We start from the raw sequence: 23,031 nt of genomic DNA on the forward strand, positions 1-23,031 counted from the left end.
AATGCAGACTCTCCCAGACAGACAACAGTCCCCACAGGCCTCCCACCTCCACCCCAGTCAAAAGAAGAGGAGCAGCCCGCTTCAGTATGCCCCCTCGGCACTGAGGGGCCGGCAAGGAGGCTGGAGACGGGCAGAGCGCCACAATGACCCAGCTTGGCCTGCCCTTGGGACCACCAGCCTCCCACCAGAGACGGCAGTCCGCCGATGCGGACATGCAGCAAAACCCTTCCTCGGCGGCTGCCAGCCGACCAGGCCTTGGCCGCTCTGTGACTTCCTGGGAAGCATTTGCACCAACGGAAACGTCTTCCGACCCTGAGCCCGGCAGCCACCTGACTAGCGGCTTCTGGGGAAGGTTCCTCTGCTTTGGGGTGGAAAGAGATGATTCACCAGGTACTAATGAGCCCGGCACCACGACACCAGTTTCCCACGCCCTGTCCACGGGGAGTCAGCAAACCAGCATGGAAAGTCAAAGAACTTTCCAAGGGTCCTGGCTGGACGATGCAGAGTTGGGATTCACATCCAAGTTGGTGCGCCAGAAGCCCCTTGACATCTTCGAAGGAAAAAGGTGGCCTCCCCCCTCAGCCTGAAGAGCCGGGCCTCCCACACTGGCAGACCCCCTGGGGCCTCCAGGGAATGGTGGGCGCAAGCAGGAAGCACGGGCCCCAGGAGCAGAGGGAGCCGGGGCGCTACCCGGAGTGGCCACAACACCCCCAAACTGTACTGCGAGTGGGGACCTGAGCCTCTCCACAGCCCCCACACGGTGCCGCCCAGAGGTGGGGCCTCTGAGGACTGCGCTTCCGTTCCATCTTCCAGTGGATCTGTGGGGTGTGCACAATGGGGTCTCTGTGGGCCGAGCTCGGCTGAGTGCCAGACCAGACTGAGGCAGGCTTCCCGCCAAGGAGGAGGGGGCACCAGGCCCCAGGGAGGAGACAAGGCCGGCACCCCAGCCCTGGTCCACGGCCTGGCAGAACCCCCAAGTAGCCCAGGTTTCGGGGGTGGGAGAGCACACTGAACCATTGCTCTGTCCCCCTGAAGGGCCTTACCCTGACGCTGGGCGGGGGGGCCCTGCAACAGCCTGTACCCCAAGGCATCCCCTTTCTGGCCCAGGTGACATGTAGTGCGGGCTTTGGCCCAGGGAGACCCCAGCGTCCTCTGGGCCAGGCTGTCCTTCCTCCCTGGTGGCACTGAGAAGGGACTGCTCCCTCTTGCCCCAGCACAGCTCTCCTTCCTGCCTCCCACAGCCTCTGCAGAAGCATGGAGACTCTCACCTGCCCCCCAGGGGCGAGGGGCAACGTCGGAGCTGGAGTGCGCCGTGGCGGGTGGGGAAGGGAGTCATGCATTCTGGGAAGCCACGCATAATTAATCAGACAGCATTAATCTGCCTCCCCCAACAATAGCCACTGCACTTCCACTGAATCCCAGCTGTCGGTCTCTGAATGAAAGGAAACAAGATTTAGGGCATCAAGCGTCGGTGAGGCTTCTGCAGGAGAAGAAAAAGGCCCCAAAAACGCAAAAAAAAAAAAAAAAAAAAAGTAGTGTGCATTCATTAGTGTTTCACAAAGACACAATCCGCTTTGTCCACTAAACTGCTCACAGACCTGCTTAATTGGCTTCAGTGTGGGGTAGGGGTGGGGGGCAGCAGAAGGAGGGGGTTGCTTGCCCACTGGCTGGGCAGGCAATGAGCCTGGGCTGGGGGTTGTCAAGGGAATGGGCCCTCAGCAGTTGGAATGAGGGCGCGCCGACCCGGCTGGGGAGCCACTTCTTCCTCTGCAGCCTCCGGGGCGGGGGGGGGGACCTTTCTCCAGCCACCAAGCACCTCCTCATTATTCCCATCAGGAACAAACTCAAGTTGAAGGGCACCGGGCACAGCAGAAAAACTTCCCTGAGGCTGACTGGTACTCACGGGCAGGTGGGCAGCGATTCTAAACCGATTCCCTGCCCGAGTCAGGGTGAACCAGGCACACACCCCCCATTTCACAGCTGAAGACCCAAGGGTGGGAGGGTGAAGGGCCAGGTGGTTAGGGAGTTGGAGGTGCAGATGCCAGGACGGGAAACAAAGTTCTGGCAGGTACTCCCATCCCCACAACCCAGGGAGGTCAGGGCCACCAACAAGACGAGTTCCAACTTTTCTCCCCAACCTCACCTGAGGCCAGAGAGGAGTGAGCTGGGGAAGGCAGAGCGCTGAGAAGGGTGGGTTTGACTTTGAAACAGTTAATTCCTTGCTAAGAAGCATTGCCTGCCTGGAAGAGGCATCACCTGCCGGAGGAGAGGCTCACCTGCCTGGAGGAGGCATCACCTGCCCGGGGGGAGATGCTCACCTGCCCAGAGGAGGCATCACCTGCCAGGGGGAGATGCTCACCTGCCCGGAGGAGGCATCACCTGCCAGGGGGAGATGCTCATCTGCCTGGGGAAGATGCTCACCTGCCTGGGGGAGATGCTCACCTGCCCGGAGGAGGCATCACTTGCCCTGGGGAGAAGCTCACCTGCCCAGGAGAGATGGAGAGATGCTCCCCAGCTGGCAGGGTGGTGGGGGCTGGGCTCCTCTACAAATGCTCCAGAGCCTTCCTGGCAGCTCAGTTGTTTCTCAGGGACTTAGGAAGAAATGGGTTACCAGGAATTCTCACCTAGCCCCCCAGGAGCCCAATGGGGCCCACAAAAAAGTGCTCGAACCTCCAGTGGCCAGACCAGCTCCACACGCAGCATAATTGCTGGTGATTAAGTAATTGCCAGACTTTGTCCAATAAAAGTAGCACGTGACTGCGCCCAGCCTTCTGGGCCATCTCCAGAAGACAATGGCCTAGTGTTCTGTCCCTGCCGGCCGCCACAGAAGGCAGGGGCTCTGCTCCCGACAAAAGCAACAGGTCCCCGCAGGGGCGTACTCACACGCAGGCTTCAGTGCCGTTGGCAAGCACTTCACACTTCCCGCCATTCAAGCAGCTCTCGCCGGGGTGGGAGCATTGCAGGCCTGGGGAGGGGCGAGAGGAGAGGTCAGCCCTCAGCTCCGGGAAGGGCCCACCCCCAGGGCACCGCCCACCCCTCACCATGCAGGCTCTCCCCTGTCCTGGGGTTGCTTGGGCCCCGGGGCCCCAGGAAGCCCTGGCCTGAACCCCAAGGCTTCAATACTCTGCCCAGAGTTCTGTAGTCAGAAATGGACTGCAGAGGAGGAACAGGCTGGCTGGGTGGCAGGTAGACGGGTCATGCTCAAAATGGGGTGAGGTGGCCTGAAATGCCTCCTGGACAGCAGTGGAGAAAAGCTGAGATGATCCTGGGCCATTCTCCCAAACTCTGCGCCCCCCACCCGGTCTTCACTGGGGAGCTGGGCTGGGCTGGGGCCCCTATCCAGCCACTGGGATTGTCTTGCTGTTCAAACACGTTCTGCGAGGGGGCAGTGCTGGGGGGGGGGGTGGCCACACTCAGCTCCCCCGCTCGTGGGAAAATGCGACAGCTGCAAGGCCGGCCGCCCCGCCCGCCAACAAAGCGCTGGCCGGGGAATCAGAGCAGCCCATTGTCATGCCAGGGCCGCCTCCTGGGGCACCAGGACTGCACCATGGGGACCTGGCCCTGCCTGCACAGACACCCAATACCTGCTCCTGCGGGCAGGCATCTTTAGGGGCAGCCCTCTGCCACACCCAGGGGAGGGGGATGAAGACGCCCCATTTGGAAGGAATTCGACCCCATCCCCAAGAAAGGATCAATTAATCAAGCCCCTCCTCCCCATCTTACCAGGGCTGTGTAAATTAAGCCCCTCACCGGGGCAGGGACCGGGTGTGACATGGAACTCTACCTTCTGGAAATGGGAAACTAATTCTCACCTCCAACATTTTAAGGGAAGAGAAAAATTAATCACACTAGATTCCTCGGAGCCCCCTTCGACGGCAAGTGGAGAGAGGAATACGCGCCCCCTTCCCAAGTCCCACTCTCCACTTCTGTAAGATTTCCAAACTTGAACTCGACAAAGTGAAAGTCCCACCAGTTGCAGCGGAGTCTTCCGCACCCCCGCACTCCCCCGCAAACTGTCTGCAAGCCAGGATAGGAGGCGGCCATCCGGCGTGTGGGGGACACCGGCGGGCGGGGCGGCTAGGAGCCCAGGGATCCCTGGGTTCGCGCCCCTCGACCAGCCCTGCGCGATCTCTCGGAACGGGTAGGAGGCCGGGCCCGCCTCGCGCCCCGCTGCCCACCTTGCTCAGCAACCACGCCAGGCCGCGAACGCGGCGCCCCGGACCCCACACTGCGCGCCCCAACATCCGCTCCCGGCGCGGGCCAGAGGCGAAGAAAAAAGATAAATGGCCCCCAAAGCAACAGGAAACCAAAACCGACTCGATTCAAATCGAAAAATAGTAGGCAGTTCGCCCGCCCGCCCCGGCGGCGAGCCCCAGGAGCGGCTGGTGAAGGGCGAGCCCAGGGCTGGGCCTCCGGGGCCCCCAGCCTCCCACGCCGGGCTTCAAACCCGGCTCCAGGCGCGGGCAGCGCGAGTCCGCCCCGGCAGGGCAGGCGGCGCGGAGGAGGGTCAGTCCTTCTCTCCCAGCCCGGGACTCTGTACCCCCTTCCCCCGCTCCGGGGCGCCCGGCCCCCCTCCCCACCCTGGCCGCCTGTTCCCAGCCACCCGGAGCGCGCGCGTAGGGCGCCGCCAAAGTTTCCGAAGGCGCGGAAAGTTGCGGGTTCGCGGGCGCACGGGCGCCTACCTCGTGCGGCGAGCGCAGGCAGCAGCGCCAGGCAGAGCAGGGGCGCCAGGAGTGGCGGCATGCCTGCCCGCCGGCTGCCCGCTGCGCCCGGTGGCGGCCTCCTGCGCCGGGCCGGCGGGGCTCGGGCGCACACACGCGCGCGCCGGACGGTCTCACGGGCGGCGGCTGCCCGCTACTGCCCTCTCCTTCCTGGCTGGCGGGCGGCGCTGTGCTCTCGCGGCCTCCGGGCCCGGCTCCGCGCCCCGACTCGTTCTTTCGCTGCGCTCGCGTCCGCGCCCCACGCCCCTGCACTCCCTCCCGCGGCCGAGGCACTAGTGAGGCGCAGGCGGCCGTGCGCTCCGCCCCCGCCCCGCCGGCCCCGCCTCCCGGGGCCCCGCCCCCGCCGATCCCTCCGCACCCCTCGCCCTTTCGCTGGCCGCGCCCCGCCGCACGCCCCGACCAGCCCTGCGCCTCTTCGGGCTGGGGCGCGCGTCCGGAGCCCGGGTCCTCCGGCGTTGGGGGCCGCGGCGGTGCGGAGGGCTTCGGGGGCCGGCCTTGGGGACTACTTCTTGTTGGAAAGTTTTCAGGGGCCAAAAGTTTGGTCCGAGACTGCGGAAGGATCCGGCTCTGGCTGCTGCCGCGTCCGGCGACAATAGCAAAGATTTGCATCTCAATAGCAGAAGAGGCGCGGACGGAGTGGGGAAAGGAGAGCCTGTGGGGGGCCGTGCGCCACCGGGACCTGGGCCCAGGGAGGTGGGGAGGAGCGACCGAGGCCAAGTTTGGGGGGACCCCGGGCTCAGGAGAGGGGCTCTGGAAGCAGCCCCGCCCTCGGCAGCCGTGGGTGCGCCCCTCGCCCAGGGGCTCCACTGCCAGGAGCCCGACGGTCGCAGCTTTAAGCCTCCGGGAGACCGAGGCCAGGCACCCCTGGCTGTGACGTCCCGGGCACTTGACCTGAGATATGGTGGCGCTGCATGCCGCAGCCTCTGGAAAGGGGCTCTGGGTGCCCCAAGGAACAGCTTGGAGCCAACACCTGGCCGGACGGATTGCGCACCCGCTCCTCAGGAGGGACCTGCCTCTAGATGCTCCTTGGTCACTATCGTGCCCCTTCTGGCGCCTCCCGCCTAAGGTGCCCCGCAAAGCGCGCGCTGGTCAGGTAGACCCGCCGCGAGCGCCGGTGCTGCCCAGGGCCCCCCCAAGTGCTCCTTCCGGGTGATTTGTTTCTCCACCGCAGTACCAGATTTGGGCATCCTGTGCCAAGCCAGGTGAAGCTCTGGACGTCCAAAACGCCTGCCATAGTCCCTACGAAATCAAAGTTCAGGCCCTTGCACTGGAGACAGACAGCCCCCCACCATCCCAACACAGGGTGGTGAGCGGGATGGCAGAAGGTACACCCACCCAGCCCTGGCATCCTGGTGGCCTTCCTGGAGTAGGTGATGCCAGAGGGGAGCCTTAAAGGCTGCAAGGGACTTAGCTGGGTGAAGGGCATGGGGCACAAGCACCCACAGGACTGCAGAAATCCCGGAGGCGGGCAGAGAAGCAGTCCTTGCCATGGAGGTCCAGAGAGGCGGGCAAGAGTGGGGTGCCTCGTGGTGGGCAGATTGCACACCTGACCCCAGCCCGCCCTTCTTGGCACACCTGTTGCTGGACGCTAGTGGCAGCTGGGATGCTGTTGTGAGCACAGGCAGTCCAGGCCGGGGCAGCTGCTCCTGGGAGCCTCCCTCGCTGCTTCGTCCCAGAAGCTAGCGGCACTTCTCAGAGCCTGGGCTAACTTCTCTCGGGGTCAGTGCCCGGGAGAGGAGGCGCCTGGAGGCAGCAAAGATGTTTATATAACAGCAGCCCTGCAGCCTGGAGGAGCAGATTTTCCGTAGAAGGAAGAGGGGTGCTTCAAAGTCCCTCCCCTGCCCCCCCTCCCCCAGCTCACAGATGCTGGCTCTGTGAGCCACATCCCCCTCTACTTCAAGGGATGGACCGAAGGCCTTAGGCAGGGCGCTCCTCAGAGAGCGGCTCCCTGTGTGCCCTCCGTTAGAGCCCTCTGTCTCTGCCAATAGGCCCCAGGCCAGACGTAAAGGCCCGTCCAGCCCTGGCTTTGGAGGAAGTTCTCACCCTTCTGCCAAGGAGCAGCAATAGAGGAGGGGGAGAGGGAGGAGGGCAGTCTTACCTGGGTCTGCCCAGTGTACCAGCTCTACTCTGGTGTCCCCCCAGGAGCCGGGCGCTCTCGTTATTAGCCTGTGGTACAGACGGGGCAAGCAGACACACAGGCCTCCAACTCCTGTGCCCCTGGCCACCTGGGGTACCCCCTGGGCAACAGGGGCCGAGGAGACCCCAGGAAAGCCAGAAGTGGCTGGGGCTGGGGAGGGCTTGTGTGTGAGGCCCAGGACGGTCCTGGGCTGGGCCTCCCTCCCCTCCAGGTCTGGGAAGGGGGCAGACTGGACCATGGCAAGTGGTTGGGAAGCTTTTTCATTCACAAATTCGGCCAGAGATTTCCTGCCTCCCCTTCTCGTCCTTCTTTATCAACCTTCGGGGGTGGGGGGGGGAGGTTGAGGGAGGGGAGGGATGGGAGTCCTGATGGCCTAGGACCTGGAGACCCTCTCCCATGGGGCACAGCCTGGGAGCAGTTGGAGAAGTGAAGGAGAGACAGGAAGAGGAGGTACATGTGGCCTGGCCACCCCACAAACCCCGTGGGGGGCAGGGGCTGGGACGCCATGAAGTGGAATTGGGGCACAGCAGTGTGAAGACATTTTGGGCCTCCTCTCCTGGCTTAGGGTGGGGGTCCAGACGAGGTTCGCAGGGCAGTCCCCTGCTGAGTGGAGATGCCCCAAGCTGCCTGGGGAACCTGGAACCAGTGGGGGGAAGCTGCAGGCCTGACTTGCAGGGGGTGACTTACTGCCACTTTCTTCTCCAGGGGCCACCTCAAGCTCCCCTGGGCCAGCTTGCTGGGCCCTGAAGGGGAGAAGGCCATCATGTTCCGTCCACGCCCCGGGCAGACCGAGTCAGGGCAGCTCCCCTCTCTCCTGCCTCCAGAGATACCAGGGTGCCAGCATCAGGGTAGACTGAGGGGACCGTGCTGTCATTGGCCCGTTCCTGCCCCCACAAGAAAACCCATCCCAGCCCCCTCCTGAGGGGGGAAGGGGTCAGCAGTGACGTGGTCTGCATGGCGCGGGGGGTGGTCAGCGTGTTGAGGCTCCCCAGGGTCCTCAGGTGCAGCCAGGGCTGAGAATCCAGGTCCTGGGGTACCGGTCACTTTCCTTCCTGCAGTGACGGTCTTGGTGCTTCAGGTGCACCCCTGTGACCCCCGAGCCCAGGGTGGGGTGGCATCATTCTCGCGATTTTTCTGAGACGTTGAAATGAGACTGGCTTGGAGTCAGGCCAGGTCGGGGCCCTAGTCTTCAGCAGGCAGGTGGGCCCCCCGGAAGGGTGTGGTGGGCTGTCTGTGTACATGACAGGGCTGGGCGTACATGACAGGGCTGCCCTCCCTGTTGTCAAGTATTGTTCACAACGTGGGGGCAGCAGGTCAGACTTAGGGTACAGGCACAGGCCTGCTTGGTGTGGGCTACAGTGGCCCCAAACACCCCTCGGGGGGGTTGTCTGGGGGAAGGGCTTAGAAGCTGAGCTGAGGGTGTGGGGGGCCTGTGATGGGTGCACGGGCCTGACCTCAGTGGGAGGTGCCGGTGCTGGTGGGGGCAGCTGTGGGAAGATTCCAGAACACAAGGGGTAGGGCCCATCCCCCTTTGGAAGTTGATTGTAAAACATATCTGACCTTCTTACAAAGAGAGGGCCTGGGGGCCTGAGAAGTGTCCAGCCTCTTATCTCGCCCCTTGTCCACCACAGCCAGGCCCACCACTGAACTCTGACCGGCTGGCCCATCGAGAGACCATCACTGCCCCCTGGGCCTCAGTTTCTCCCTCCACCAAGTGAGTTCTAAAGTCCTGCCTGCCTTTTTCCATGGAAAACCAACCTCTCCTAGAGGTTTGCGCACTTCTCCAGGACGTGGTTCTAGCAGCTGTGTGGCATTCATTGCTGCGGGTGGACAGGCCAGGGCTGGCTCCCCAGGCTCCGGTGCTGGACGCTTGGCTGTGAGCAGCGTGTCTCCATGTGGGGCATGGGGGGTGCCCACTAGCTCCTCGCTGCTCTTTCCTGAGGATGGATTCGGGCCCACCTTGGAGGGCTTCCCCCTCGTTCTGAGAAGGGAGGGGGTAGACTGGGGTCTAGAGTTTGCTTCTCTGCCTGCCCCTCACCCTCCATGCAGGGATCCACTGTCCCCAGGCCCAGGTGTGCACCCAGCTGTCTGCACTGGGAGCGGGCTGGCTGGGTCACCTGCAGGTGCTGGGCGTCTCCCCTGGCCAGCTTCACCAGGCCTTACCGGGGAAGCTCCCTTGTGCCCTGCACCCCAGGCAGGCTGCATCAGGTCAGTTCTCTGCTCTGCACGTCTTGTCCTCTGCTGAAATGACCCCTCCCTCCTCCAGAAAGCCATTCCAGAGCCCTTGGGCTTCCCCGCTCCCTGCATCCATCTCTGGCATTCCAGGAGGATGTGCGATCCCAGATGCAGGTGCCCCCCACTGATGCAGACTGACACTTGACTAACGGCAGGCGCAGTGAATGCAGGACTCTGCACAGGGCCCTGCCCTGCGGGGGTTCCTGTCCACCTGCCACCCACAGCAGTCACTACTTGGGAGCCCTGAGGTCTCTCGGCAGCTTGGGGCCAGGGCACCAGTTGGTTGTGAGCCCCCCTGCTGCCCCCGGGGGCCCAGGAAGGAGGGTCTGCATCCTAGAGGCAGGCACAGAGGCTGGGGAGCATGTTGCCCGGGCAAGTCCTCTGACAGGCAGCCTGCCTCCCCGAGCAGGTGAGCTGTCTATCTTGGGTGGTATGGGCTCCGAGGGCTGCAGGACTGGCCCCTGAGGCCGATCTGGTACTTGTCATTTGAGAAATGGGCTTCGGGGCACCCAGGGCAGTGCAGGCTCTTACAGAGACCACCTGCCTGTCTTTTCCTGGCGGCTCAGGGCTGAGTTCACCTGCCTCTCCCCAGCAGGCCCTGGGCTGCTCAGAGCACAGACCCCAGGGGTGGGTGGCCCTGGACACCGTCTCCCAAGCCCTGAGAAGGAGGGGCCCCTCTCGGACCTCTCCAGGCCGCCAGATCCCCTCAGCTGCCCACAGAGCCTGGGCTGAGCTGGGCCTGGGTTGGGCCCCTCGAGGCTCAGTGGCTCTCCTCTGGGCACACCAGGGAGACAGGCAGCCTCGGAGGAGGAAAGGGCCGGCCTGGGACTCCAGGGCATCCTGTGTGATTGCAGGGGGTGCTGAGAAGCAGGCCGGCCCTGCCAAAATCAGAGGGCTGCATGGAGGAGGGACATCAGAGAGGTGGGCGCAGAGAAGGCTATCGGAGCTCAGAGCTGACACCTCCAGGCAGGGGCTGGCCAAGGGCACTGAGGCCTCGACAGGGAAGCTGCCACCAGGCCCATTTTAAGGACAGGACACTGATACTCTGAGTGGGGTTGTGGAGCCTGGCCGGGCACCTCGGTCTGCCCACACCAGCCCCCACCCCCATGGATCCGGGGACCCCTGCAGGGCCTGCGGGGGGGGGGCCCACCCCAGGAGGATGAGGACGGCTCTGGGGAGCTGCCACCCTGCCTGGCCCTGCCGGCTGCAGCTCAGAGCTTTCTCCAAAAAGAAAGAGCCCCAGGGGACGAAACTGCTTGGGCCCCACCCCTCGGGTTTAGGTACAAGTGGAGTCTCCATGGGCCTGAGTCACTCTGGGGAAAGCCAGCCGGGCTGCGTCCCTCCTCCCCCATTTCCTCCCTTTCCCCTTCCTTCCTCCCTTCCTCCCTTCCTCTCTTCCTCCCTTCCCTCCTTCCTTCCTTCCCTCCTTCCTCCCTCCCTCCCTCCCTCCCTCTCTCCTTCCCTTTTTTCCTTTCTGGGGTTAAAAATAGCTGGAAATTTCCCTTAAAAAAAAGTCCCCTTTTGTTTTTATAGGGCAGATATAGGCTTCCCACAGCAGGACCCTTCTGCCTGAGCAGGAACTGCTGAAGAGGAGCCAGGAGCCCCCGCAGACGGTCCCCCCCCGCCCCCCCCCTGCAGGGGTCCCCATCCGCCCCCCGCCCCTGCGGGAACTCTCAGCCCCTCGGCAGTTTCTCAGGGCTGCCTGGGTTTCCTCTCATTTGCTCTAGACACATTTACACATGTGTAGAACTTCCGTCCTCCCCCACACTCCCCCCACGGCCCCCTGGTAAAAAAGAAAATGGGCCTGGAAATCGGGGTTTGGGTTACAGGGGGCCCAGGGAATTACGCTCCTGAAGTGGAACGGAGCGCAGCCCCCAGCAGGTACGGCACATCTGCGAGATATTTTCCTGTCTCCAGGGGGAAGGGAAAAACCCCAGCAATCCTGAAGGAGGACCACAATCCATCGACATTTCTGCCTTGACAGCTAAGGAAAAAATTTGCCAAAAACCAGAGGCGCTGCTGCGTGTTGGCGTGGGAATGTTAGTTTAGTCAGAGACTTGCTCGGGGCCATTTAAATAAAAACAGGCACTTGGGTGGCAAATGCCAGGGGGACGCGCCTGCCATCGGACCTTCTGCAGCGATGGAGAGGGGTTTTTGCAATCTCCCTCTCGCCTCTTCGTTCTTGGCCCCTGCAGCCTCCTTATCATCACAATCGGCCCTTCACTGGTGAATATTTGGTGCAGTCATTTTCAAAAACCGGCAGGAAAGTCGTCTTTCGTGTGGCCATGACTGCACTGGCCCAGATGGAAGAGAGGTCTTCCGAGCGCCGCCGGAGCCTGTCTCCGAGGGGACTTCAGCCGCTGGAGGGTCTTTGCACAACATAAATCAGAGCCACTATCACTGAGCGGAGGGAGGATGGAAACACTCGCAGTAATGGGAAAGCCAGCAGGCCGTAATGGGGTCAGGTTCCATGTTCCCAGGGGCGCGCAGCGACGAGGTATGGGGCCGAGAGGATCCTGGCCTGGGCTGTGGACGTGGGAGCCCAGCGCCACCGCCCATTCTTGCCCAGGATGCTGGTGTGCAGCCAGGCAACTTGCATGTGGGACCTGCATTCAGGGCAGTGCCCTGTGCCGGGGGTGACGACCGTGGGCTGAGCACCCCCCTTGCGGGCACCTCGCTCCCACAGCCACCCGCCAAGGCAGGGAGTGAAGGGCCTCACGGGTGTTTTCAATCTTTGGTTCCCACGCATCGAAGGAAAGCTGGTTCCCATCTCCTGAGGGCAGAGCGGGAAGGAGTGACAGGGGCCCCGGCTCTGCTGGTGCAGGGTGAGTTTGCCGGTGGGGGGTAGTTCTCCCCAGCAACTTTGGGAGAGCTGGGGGGTCCCTCTGTGCAGGGCTCCGGGGCAGGTGGGCCGCTGTGATGAATTTGACAGGCGCCCCCTCTGCGGGGACCTCACTCCTGGGGGGTGTCTATCCTCCCTTCCCCACAGCTGGGGGTCCTGACTGTGGTTGTAGTGAGGTCTGCTCCTCCCTGAGAACAGCGAGCCTTGGATTTAACGCGAGGGAAGAACCGTGGAGCAAAGCAGATGCCGGGTCTGCATTGAGACCCCCTGCTCCAGCCCCCACAGCCCGGGGGCTCTGCGGGGCTGGAGGTGGGGAGAGGCCTTGTCCCTCCAACACCCTGATGCAGGCAGCTGCAGAGGGCCGCTGGTCCCAGGGAACCTGACGCAGTGTGCTGAGCCACAGGCAGCAGCAGCCTGCCTGTCCGTCTGTCCATCCATCCATCTGTCTGTCTGTGTTCCTGGGCCCCTCACCAGGCTGGGGCTGTGAGCCTGGTCAGCAGTGACAGCCACGCCACCTGTGCTGCGAGGCTACCTCAGCCCCGACCTCTCTTGTCGGCTGAGCCTGGACCCGGCCCCCTGACCCCCAGCCTGGGCCCAGACTGAGAAGCAGAAAGGGGCAGAGGGCAGACGAGGTGCTTGGTGCCCAGGAGGCTGTTGGAGGCTTTAACAGGGGGTTTTGAGGAGATCATGGGGTTCCACATGGAGCAGGCCGGGTGCCCTAGCCGGGGTGGCGAGAGAGCCTTTCGTGGACTCAGAACATATCTGTGGGGCACCCTCCCCACTGTGCTAGGCCCTGGGGCAGGACGGTGACCAAGTCCAGGGCCCTTCTCGGTGGCCGTGTGCTTGAGGAAAGAGGAAGACAGTAAACGGTGTGCGGGGCCAATGAGGGGCGGGCAGAGTGTGGGGGTGCCATTTGGGTGGGCTTCTCTGAGGAGGCGACACAGGAACGGAGACCCGAGGAAGGGAGGGAGCGGGCTGTGCAGGTGTCTGGGGAAGAATGTTCCGGCACAGCGGCTCCCCGCACGCCCTCCTCTCTGGTCCTCACCCTGCCTGTCTGCTTCCATGGGGACCCACCACGGAAGCCACAGGGAATTGCTCACTGCCCGCGCTGGCCAGTGCCTGTAGCCTGCAGGCCCCGGCAGCCGCAGGCCTGAGGCTTGGTCCTTTGATTAAAATTGGGGCGAATTCGACCCTGTCCGCGTGCTCTGCCTCCCTCCCCGTGCTTGGCTCTGGTCACCGGGAGACCATTCCTGGTTTGTCACTTGCTCATGGGGTGTTACGAGTTGAATTGTGTCCCCAGAGCTGTGTCGGATAGGTTGTCCCTGGAGCCTATGAACGTGACCTTATTTGGAAATACGGTCTTTGCAGATGTAACCAAGTCAGGATGTGGTCGGACTGGAGCAGGGGGCCCTTGTCCATCTGTCCATCTGTCCTATCCACTTGTCCATCTTCCACCTGGGATCCTGGGAAGAGGGAAATTCTGACTCTGGGGGAGCCACGTGAGGACAGAGGTGGAGACGGGAGGGACGCAGCCACAGGCCAGGAGTGCCAACAACCGGCAGGAGCTGGCAGAGGCGGCAGGGACCCTCCTCTAGAGCCTCTGGAGGGAGTGCGGCCCTGCTGACACCTGGATCTCAGACTTCTGGCCTCCAGAACTGGGAGAACAAATTCCTGTTGTCTGAAGCCTCTGAGTTTATGGCCATTTGTTGCTGCGGCCCCAGGAGACTAACCCAAGACTGTGTTTTTTAACACAGAGAAGATAGATTTTGAATTTCACAAGCTTTGCACAAAGGCTGTCGGGGTTGGCAGGGGAGAGGGGTGGAGGGTGAGTGAGGGGGTCACGGGAGGTCAGGTCCTGAGGTGGCGAGAGCCTGCTCAGCGAGGGGAGGAGAAAGCCGAGGTTGGCAGGGCCCCTGCCCCCACGCCCGCTCGCTGGCGCGTGATACAGCGGGTCTCTCTTTAGATGAAACAGTGTAATAGACGCCTTCGTGTCTGTTAAAGCATGAAGTGGGACTCGGCTGTGCTCACAGCCAGCGGGGAGGGCTCCGCTCGGCCCTGGGCTCTCCAGTGGCTAAAGGACTCCGTGTTCTGTGTCCACTGGTCCACGGTGCCTGACCGATCTCGCTTCAGGCCACAGAGAGGGCCGAGAGAGGATGCACCCGTCCCCGTGAGGGCGAACGCTCTGCTAAAATGTGACGACACTGAAACTCGAACCCGCTCTTTCCCCAAACACAGACTCCAACTGGGCCGAGCGTGATTGAGGCAAGATCTCCGGGCTTTCCAGAAAAGGCAGAAGAAACATGGCAGTGAACTGTGCGTTTGTGCTACCAGGTACATCCAGCCTTCCGACCCAAGCCCGTGGGCCTGACCCTCCCCAGGAAAGGGCAGAACCTCCCCAGAGGATTAGCGTGGGTTACAACCATCCCGCGCTGTTTAAATGTGGAAACTAAATAAGGGGGTTTCGCGGTCCCTGTGATTCAGGTAAAAAGTGGGGCTGGCAAGTTTTTCCTGGCCTGTCTGAGGTTGTCCTTTCCCCTGGGCGTTGCTTCCTTAGGGAGACGGCGTGTTGGGGACCCCGCAGAGGGCTTCTCAAAGGAACTGTGCTTCCTGTTTCTGCAGAATGAGGAAAATGGTTGCTTTCTTGAATCTTCCTGAACTAGCCCTTTGAAAGCCCCGCCTAGGCCGTGCCCAGTGTCCCCACGGGGCTGACATCTGTGCCTTCCTCACTGATTCCTCGGTTTAATTTAAGGTGCAGTAAGAGAGCCGGGCTGAGCAGGGCCCCGCGCTGGCCCTGCTGTGAGGCAGCCTTCCAGCCCAGCCAGCAGAACGGGAGCCGTGAGCCGGAGGGCAGTGAAGGCAAAGCCTCCAATCCTCGTCTGGCCCCAGTCGGCTCATCTGCTCATGCAGAGGCAGGCATTTGGGTTCCAGAGGAGACTGGACAACAGGGAGGCGGCTGCCCAGGGAGTGGCCCAGCTGCAGGGGGCTGTCCCAGCTCCTGCTCACAGCTGCCGGCCTTGGCATCCCTGTGAGGGGTCAGGACCGCGCCTGTGCTCAGGGCCACCGGGAGGAGACCCCACGGGCGGCAGGAGTGGCCCTGTCTGGGGGGTTCTGGAAGACGGGCCGACGGGACTCGCCGAGGGTGGGGTTGTGTGTCTGGCCCTCCTCCCCTGCCAAGCAAGGCCCAGAAAGGCGCCAACTCCCAAGGACACTAGGCAGGAACCCCGGGAGCCCAAGAAACAGGCCTGAGGCTCAGACTAGCTTCCCACTGGACAGATGGGGAGGAACCGGTGCCCGTCTCCCCGGGGCACTTGTCAGCCCTCCCACACCACTGATTTACCCCCCACTGCACGTGTGGCAGAGCTCTGCTGGGCCCTGGGGTGAGAGACAGACGCAGCCTGTGTCCTGAGAGGCTCCCACAGAAGGGGGGTGCTCTGAGATCCAGGGAGTCCAGTCTCCACTGGTGCTGCCTCCGGGGGGCAGCCTTCCCCCCCATCCCAGCAGGAGGCCCCATCTCCTTGGAGCCCGGAGCCCAGGAATTGGCTTCCTGCCACTGACCCCTCCCAACGGGACAGACCCTCTGCTCCTGCAGCAACAGGAGGGCGGTGGTCCTGAGAGCCACGTGCACGCTGAGGTCAGAGACCGGGAGGGGGCACGGCCGAGGGGAGAGACATTGGGGAACCACGCTGGAACACGGCCTTCTGACCGGGGGTGTCCTCCTTCTGGTCACAGCTAAGCCAGAGGCGACCTCTGAGCTTCCCAAGAGGAGAAACTGAGGCAGAGAGCCCCAGGGCTGGGGCCACACGCATCAGCAGGTTGGGGGAGGCCTGGGTCTCCCTAGATTTCATTCTTCCATCTCTCCCTCCTTGGGGAGCAACAATTTTTTTTCACTTCAAGGCCAATTGAGAAAAAACACAGATGTTTGTGTTTACTGGTTACATTTTTTTTACACATATGAAAATGGCTTATTCCCCCCATTATAAAAATTCAAACAAAACCAACAAGCGTAGAGAAGAAAGTTTTGTCGCCTACAATCCCCAGCAGAGGCCGTGTTTTAAATGAAACGGGCGTCACTTCTTTTCTCCTTTACGCGCAGGCCTGCGGGGTGGGCAGTCTCAGGCTGGGCTCCAGCCTCAGAGGGGGGCACATCGTGGGACCCCAGCTCCCCTTCCTCTCACGGGGCTCCTCATCCGGGAGCCTTCCCTGATCACCCATCCTGGCTGCTGGGCCCCCCTGACAGAAATTGTGGTTATTTTCGTAATCCTTCATTCAACGCTCTTCACCCCACTGGATCGGGACTCACTCCTGAGGACAGGGGTTGGGTGGGACATTATGCCACGGTGCCCACAGAGCCTGGCGCAGTATAGACACTTAACCTGGGGATGAGTGAGTGAGTACAAACTGGGGACGTTCTGAGCCAGCACGCTGCAGCTTTCTCATCTTCCATCTTTGATCTGCCCTCTGGCACCCTACCTGTGTTCACATGCCTCCAGCGATGGGGGGCTCACCCCTGCAACCCCGGGTCCTCGGCGTCTCGAGGTCAGAAAGGCCCTGGGTTCTGGGGGGTCCAGGGGCCTGCACACATGTCGGTTGGATGGAATGAAATGAATAGGAAACTAAACCAAGATGAGCTGTGTTCCAAAAGTCCCTGGGTCTCTCTGGGACATCCTCTGACCCAGCTGCGGGGAGGCCCCTGTGGCCTGGCCGTGGCCGTGGTCAAGGTCCCTGTGGCCAGGGTGAGTGAGGGCGCACGCTGGGGAGTGGTGTTATCTTCCTGGGACGGTGTTCAGAAGTCACCTGAGACTCTGTGTCAGTCTCGTGGCCCGAGATGAATGGCTTCCTTAGCAAGAGAGCTGGGGGGGCCAGAGTGGACCCCAAGGCCCGTGTTCCTCAAGACTTTCCCTGGACCTCAGGCCTGGTATGCCAGCTCGTCCGGGTAAACTGGCACCCAGGAGCTGAGACGGAAGACTCTGGAGAGCCTGGCCTGAGCACCCTGGGGTGCCGGGAGCAGAGGGGTGGGGCGCCCCCCAGGCCTGCATCCAGCCACGCATTCCTTAAGAGTTCCCACCACACTGAGCGTGTGCGCTCACATCTTTAAAATTGAGTTGACACTTGTTTTAGAGAACGAGTGATGTTTGCTCCCGAGTGAGACCCAGCTCCAGAATAAACAGGCTGTGTTTTGTCCCACGGGATTTGGCTCTCCCGTACCCCACGAGGGGCCCCGGTCGAGAAGCTCACCTCAACATCAGCCCCAAGCAGGCCCTCAGACTCGGGTGACGATGGACTTTGTGTCTTGCAAAGTGTTTCCGGAATCCCTCCTAAAGCTCGAGGGAGAGCTCGGGGTCTCATCACAGGCTTCGGGGTCAGGAACCCCGATCCACTTGTCCTTTGGACTGCAGTCTAGCAAGCTGGGTGGCCTTGGACTGGTAGAATGGACTCACTTCTGGGACCTGTGAGGGCGTGAAATGGGCTAAGTGGATGCTCAGTGTTCTGGGTCTGGCCCGTGGTCAGCACTTTCAGCAGACTGCTGTGATCTGGGGAGCACACTGCTCCCGCAATCATCTGCCCACATGTTTGGACTTCTGGGTCCAGGAGTGGGCACACGGTCCAGGCTGGCCAGGACAGGGTGCAGGCCTTGTGCAGAACCCATCTTCCACGGGAGTTGCTGAGCTGGGGGAACACGAGCCATCTTTGCCGTGCTGTGGGAAGTGGAGTCCAAGGAGCCCAGAGACAGGCAGAAAGTCCAGATGGCATTGCTGGAGCCCCTGGATCTAGCCACACCTGAAGCTGTTCTTAATAACCCCATTTTTCCTTCCAGGGCCTTACTGCTTACAAAACAACTAGATATTCATCTTCTCCTTTTACCTACAGTGGCCCTGCTGGAGGCTGGGCAAGACTATCCTGCCCGTAAGACCGTTGGGGCACTGAGGCCTGAGAGGGAAAGGACAGCCAAAAAGCAGCCAGCAACGCCTCCACGAGGCGTGCCCCCCACCCTCACTGGTCTCTGTGCCGTGGCTAAGCCAGCCGGAGAAAGCCCCTGTGGCCAGCGACCTCAAAGCTTGGAGCAGACCCCTTGGCCCAAAGCCTGTCACAGCAGACCCTGGATCCACCCACTTCCTTCCCAGGTCACTGCAGCTCGGCTGGGGCTGCACCGCTGGCCACCTGGGTGCCAGAGCCGCCTTCCCACCCTAGCCAGGCAGTGGGCACCCTTCCTCCAGCTGCCAACCCTGCCCCCACCGCTGTGCCCACTTCCTCAACCTGAGCCAAGTGGGGGCTGCCTGGCCGGGCAGCCAGTCGAGGGGAAGGCGTTGGCTCCATCCACTCGGGAAGTGGTCTGACCCCAACGTTGTCCCGTGTGCTGAGCTGCGCCCACCGCCTTCGTCCTAGGGGCGAGCAGGTGTTTCCGCACCCAGGCGCTGGGGGAACTCACAGCCCTGTAGCGGGAATCAGAGGCCCCCAGAGGCCCCACGGCCCGGCAACAGTTTGTGTTCTCTTAGAAGACAGTTCCCGTCCACGTTGGCAGGAGCTGGGCTGCGGCTTGACCTCCCGGGGCCCCCTGGACACTGCCCGGCCCCGCACCCAGCCTGGGGGCCGGTCAGGAGCCAACCAGACCAGCCTGGCCCCTGTTGGGCGAGTCTCATATTCGTTCTAAGATCGAGTGGGGTTCAGCGACCGGCCAGGAGCCACGGAGCTGGGCTCTCCACTGACCCTACACGTCCTCACTGTTCCTCTCCTGGGCCGACCTTCTCACCTGTGAAGTGGGGCCAATGACACCCCACAGAGAGCTGCAGCGAGATCACCCCAGGCCCTTGACAGGGGACAGGGGCGATGGCAGAGGGTGGCTTAGACCCGGCCCGCAGCGTGAGTCCAGCGGGCAGGACCTCGGGCCGGAGACGTAGACGAGGTGCAGAGGCGGAGCAGACTCGGTTACAGCAGAAGGCGCCACTGCCGATGCGGACCGAGGAGGTAGGGTGTCGTCGGGGGCCTCACCTGGAAGGGGTGCCCTGCTCCTGGGACGCAGTCTCGCCTGGCGCCCGGTCTTCAGCCGGCTTTTGACAGGGGGTCTCTTGGGCCCCGACCCCAGCCTCCTGCCCCACCCCAGGAAGGCCAGACCTCCTGGGATGGGGACTGTCCCCCCGTGCTGTCCCCTCCCTCACTGGCAGGAGAAGGCCTGGGTTTGAGGCCTCGTTCTGCCACTCAAGAGCCTGTGACCACGGATGAGACACCTCACCGTTCTGAGCCTTACTGTTGTCCTCTGGAGAATGGGACTGTTTCTTCCTACCCCACTCATCCCATGGAGTTGGCTGAGGATTGAGCAAGGTGACATGGGACAAAAATGCAGGCTGAACCACAAGGAGTTTAGGCCCTTCCAGCTGTGCCCTCTGCACCACCCAGGACCACAGGCCACTTTGGGAAGCATCAGCCTGAAGCTGCTTTGGGCATATTGTAATTCACAAAGGAAGGGAGACACTTGACAGTTTGTTTACACTATTGCATGGAACCCTTCCCTGCAGCACCCTGACCCCTGAGACGCTGAGTGGCCCCTCTTTTACACCATCCCCTAGTCTGGCTCTTCCTGGAGTTTGGAAGGTGGGGGTCACCACCCTGCTCCCAAATCGAACTGACCACTTGGAAATGTGTTTATTGGGATGGGGGATGGTCCTCCCAAGGTCCCATGCTCCCAGACCCCTGGTTTAGAGTCAGACTTTGAGTGCTTTTACTGAACGCGCCCCAAGCCAAGCCCTACACGCGCCCTGTGCTGAGTTTTGGCCTTTAGGAGTCAGAGCCTTGCAGGCTGTGGGCAGGTGACAGCCGCCCCCCCAGCAGCTCAGGGGGCAGGCCCTTGACAGGAGGAGGCTGGGGTGGGGGGTGGCTCTGAGCCCGAAGCAGGGCCCCGCAGGTGCAGGTTCGGGGACTGCTTCCTGCAAGAGGGACAGGTAAGTGGGTTGGCTGGCTGGAGAAGCAGGGAGGGGCTTCAGAGGAGGGGCCCGCGTGGCCCGGTGTCAGATCTGCCTGTGGGGTGTGGCCCACACCTGGACTAGCTGTCCGGGACCTGGGGGCCTGAGGCAGAAAGCGGAATCTGACGGTTCTCTTGGGAACTAGCCCCAGTGAAGCCGGGTCAAGGCCAGCCTCTGGGGCACAGTACACAGGAACACCCACGGGGGGTTGGAGGCCTCTGGAGAAAGGAAAGGGCCAGGTCAGAAGGCACCACAGAGTGTTTAAAGTGGGCTGGAAGTGATGACTTCTCAATGTCTGGTCACCCCCCAGTTGCTGAGCTAGCTGTCAGGCGAAGGATCCCGCCATGGGGTCCCAGCACATGTGAATTAGGGGAGCCCACAGTAAGGGCTGAGATCGGTGAGGTGGGTGAAGTCCAGGCTTCCGGCTGGCTCTGGAAGCCTGCTGTGGCCTGGCTCTGCAGCGTGGGCCTTGTCCTTGGAGAGGGGCCTGCCTGCTCCCACTTCCGCTGACCCTCAGCATGGACCCTGAGCATGTGCTGTGACTCTGCGCCTCCCTGGGCTCCCAGCTGGAGCTGTGCACAGGAAACTGAGGCCCAGCAGGGAAGGGGCCGGCCCGAGGTCACCCTGGGGGTCAGCAGCAGGTCTTTACCTCTAGGTCTAGTGGCCTGACCTTGACAAGAGCATCTCCGTCGGTGGAGCCCCATGAAGAAGCCCTGGGACCTTCTTGGCACATTTCAGGCCCCAGTGGATCCCAGGCCCTCTGAGTTGTCTCTCAGATGGAAACCTGGTCCTGTACACCTCATAGTGCGAGAATTATTTGAAATCGAGTAAGCCACGTAGCGGAAGGACCACAAACCACAATCCTGTGTGGCCAGCGTGGGTCCCCCCCAGGCCTCCGGGGTGTGGAGCCAGAGTGGAAGGTCCTCGAGAAGATCCTGCTCCAGAAGACGGCTCGCGATGGTCCTGTCCACCCCAGATGGAATCCCAGATTTATTCCGGCGTCAGCGTGCAGCGAGAGGCACAAAATGTTCATATTTTTGACCCAGTAATTCTACTTCTGGGAGTTTATCCTGAGGAAATAATGCGAAGCCCAGAAAACCTGCCGTTAGGAGACGCCTCTGGCCGCATTATTTATAACCAGGAGAACCTGGAAACAACCCAAATGTACGAGGAGGCCGGCTAAGAGAACCATCGCCTGTCTGTCTAATTGAATAATGGGCAGTTGTTAAAAGTCACGTCTGTGGAAAGTTCCAGCGACGTGGGAAATGCTTCTTATGCAATGGGAGGGCAAAGCCAGGACACGGCGTTGTCTCAGCGAGGGTTTCAGCTGGGCAAAGCTGCCAAAGCCTTGAGGTTGAGATGCGCACAAGTGGGAGGTTCTGGGTGGCGGGAAAACAGTGGTTTGGGTTCCTGCCGTGTTCTGTTCTGGTTCACGATCCATGGTGGGACCATCTTACAAATCATGTGACTTACGGCTCGACCTTCACCCCAGGCTGAGACCCTCCACCTGGCCCCCAGGGGTTGGGATTCCAGGCTTTGTCTCTGGGTCAGCAGCTGCAATGGGGTCTTGGGAGGGGAGTCGGCAGGGAGGGTGCCAGCCACGTCCGCATTCTGCAGGGAGGGTTGCTGTGTGGCTGGGGGGAATGGGCAGCCGGGGACCCCAGGAGCGGTCTCTGAGCTCCCTGCCTTGGGATGCAGGGACTGAGGGGTCCCCTCCCAGTGCGACTGGCCATGGGGTCTACACTGTCGCCCCCACCACAAGCCGCCCTCTCCCTGACCCCCTTGCGCCTCTGGGGTTCTTAACGAGGGCGTGGACTGGGTTTGGCAGCCCTGCCCCGTGAAAGGCCTGGAGCTCAGAGCAGAGTGACCAGCGAGGAGGAATCGCTCCCTCCACCTGGAGAATCAGAGAGGGCTTCTCGAGGGCAGCGGGCTGAGCACGAGGAAGGGGCAGGGGCTGACCTGGACCTCTGGGAGAGGCGCGAGCTCCAGGCCCACGGTGTCGGCACCCTCGGGTACAGCCTTCGAGCTCTTGTGGGCAGGGAGCTCCAGCCTCTGTCCATCCGGCCGGGCACAGGGCCAGGCACAGCGGGCACCCATGAATGAGGGGGTGGGCTGTCAGGTGGCCCCAACCAAAACCACGTGCTAACCCTGGGCTGAGCCACAGGCCTCCTTGTGGGAAGGGCGGGGCAGCAAGGACCTGAGCCCCTGAGGGCTAGTGGGTCTGAGGGAGCACAGGGGCCTGGAGTGGGGATGCCTGGGGCACTCCAGGTCTGGGGGAATAGCCACTTTTGGCCAGCTGCCGCCAGGCCTGCCAGGGCCACAGGGCTGTGCTCAGCCACTCTGGTCTCAGCTCAGCGAGCACCTCTCGCCTCCTCCTAAACTCACCGGCAGGGTGACTGCGGATGGGCCTTCCTTTCGCGGGTGGTGGGGTTGTCCCAGGGGCTGGGCTTGCGTGGGGGCATTCCGGCCCTGCCATGTGGGCCTGGGTCAGGTCAGGGGCTCCTGTTGCTGGAGGTGATGGATGACAGTAACCCACATTCATTCCGGTGAGCACCACTTGTATTTTTTCTAATGCTTTATCACAACAACCCTGTAAGGTAGGTCCATTTAAAGGTGGGGAAATTGAGTCACACGGTGAGGAAAAAGACAGAGGTGGGGTTGGATCCAGGCCCCCCCAGCAGCGGCCTCAGCACGTCTCCACGGTTCTGAGGCCACCCTGGAGTTTTATGCACAACTTTGAGCTTCCGGGAGTCTTGCTGGGCAGAGAGTCTGAGCCTCCCCAGACTCCTCAACCCCCGCCCCAACCCTAGGATGAAGAGCCGGGTGAAGAGTGTGCTGTGCCCCTGGCGGGCCCACACCCAGCACAGCTTGGGCCTCCCTCACCCACGGGAGCCGGGACACGGGGGTCGCTTCTCCCTCAGCCCCCGAGGGGGAGCGTGGAAGCCTCCCCAGGATCCTGGAGGGCCCACCCAATGCCCATGGCCGTTTTTTCTGGAAAACTGTCCCCAGCCTGACAAGTGAGCGAGCACTGGGAGCTGACCTGGCCAGGGAAGGGCTGCCCGGCGTCTCCCTGCCTCCGGGCCGGGCCAGCCTTGCACACCTCCCTGCAAACACTTTCCGTTCTTTCTGCTGAAGACTTCA

General features: G+C 62.2%; 1 protein-coding gene across 2 annotated transcripts in view; it reads right to left on the minus strand.

The window, feature by feature from the left end:
• NOTCH1 (notch receptor 1) overlaps positions 1-4,962 on the minus strand; it is a 49,091-nt gene extending 44,129 nt beyond the window's left edge. For both annotated transcript variants that reach the window (XM_087418808.1, XM_014782316.2), the window contains exons 1-2: positions 4,683-4,962; positions 2,884-2,965 (exon numbers count right to left, since the gene is read on the minus strand). In XM_087418808.1, coding sequence (XP_087274934.1) covers positions 2,884-2,965; positions 4,683-4,743 — 143 coding nt within the window. In that variant the 5' untranslated portion in view covers positions 4,744-4,962. The remainder of the gene's footprint in view (positions 1-2,883; positions 2,966-4,682) is intronic.
• Positions 4,963-23,031: the final 18,069 nt, after the last annotated feature.

This window comes from Ceratotherium simum, chromosome 29 (genome assembly GCF_057802395.1).
Source record: "Ceratotherium simum simum isolate JZ-2026a chromosome 29, ASM5780239v1, whole genome shotgun sequence".
Taxonomy (NCBI): domain Eukaryota; kingdom Metazoa; phylum Chordata; class Mammalia; order Perissodactyla; family Rhinocerotidae; genus Ceratotherium; species Ceratotherium simum.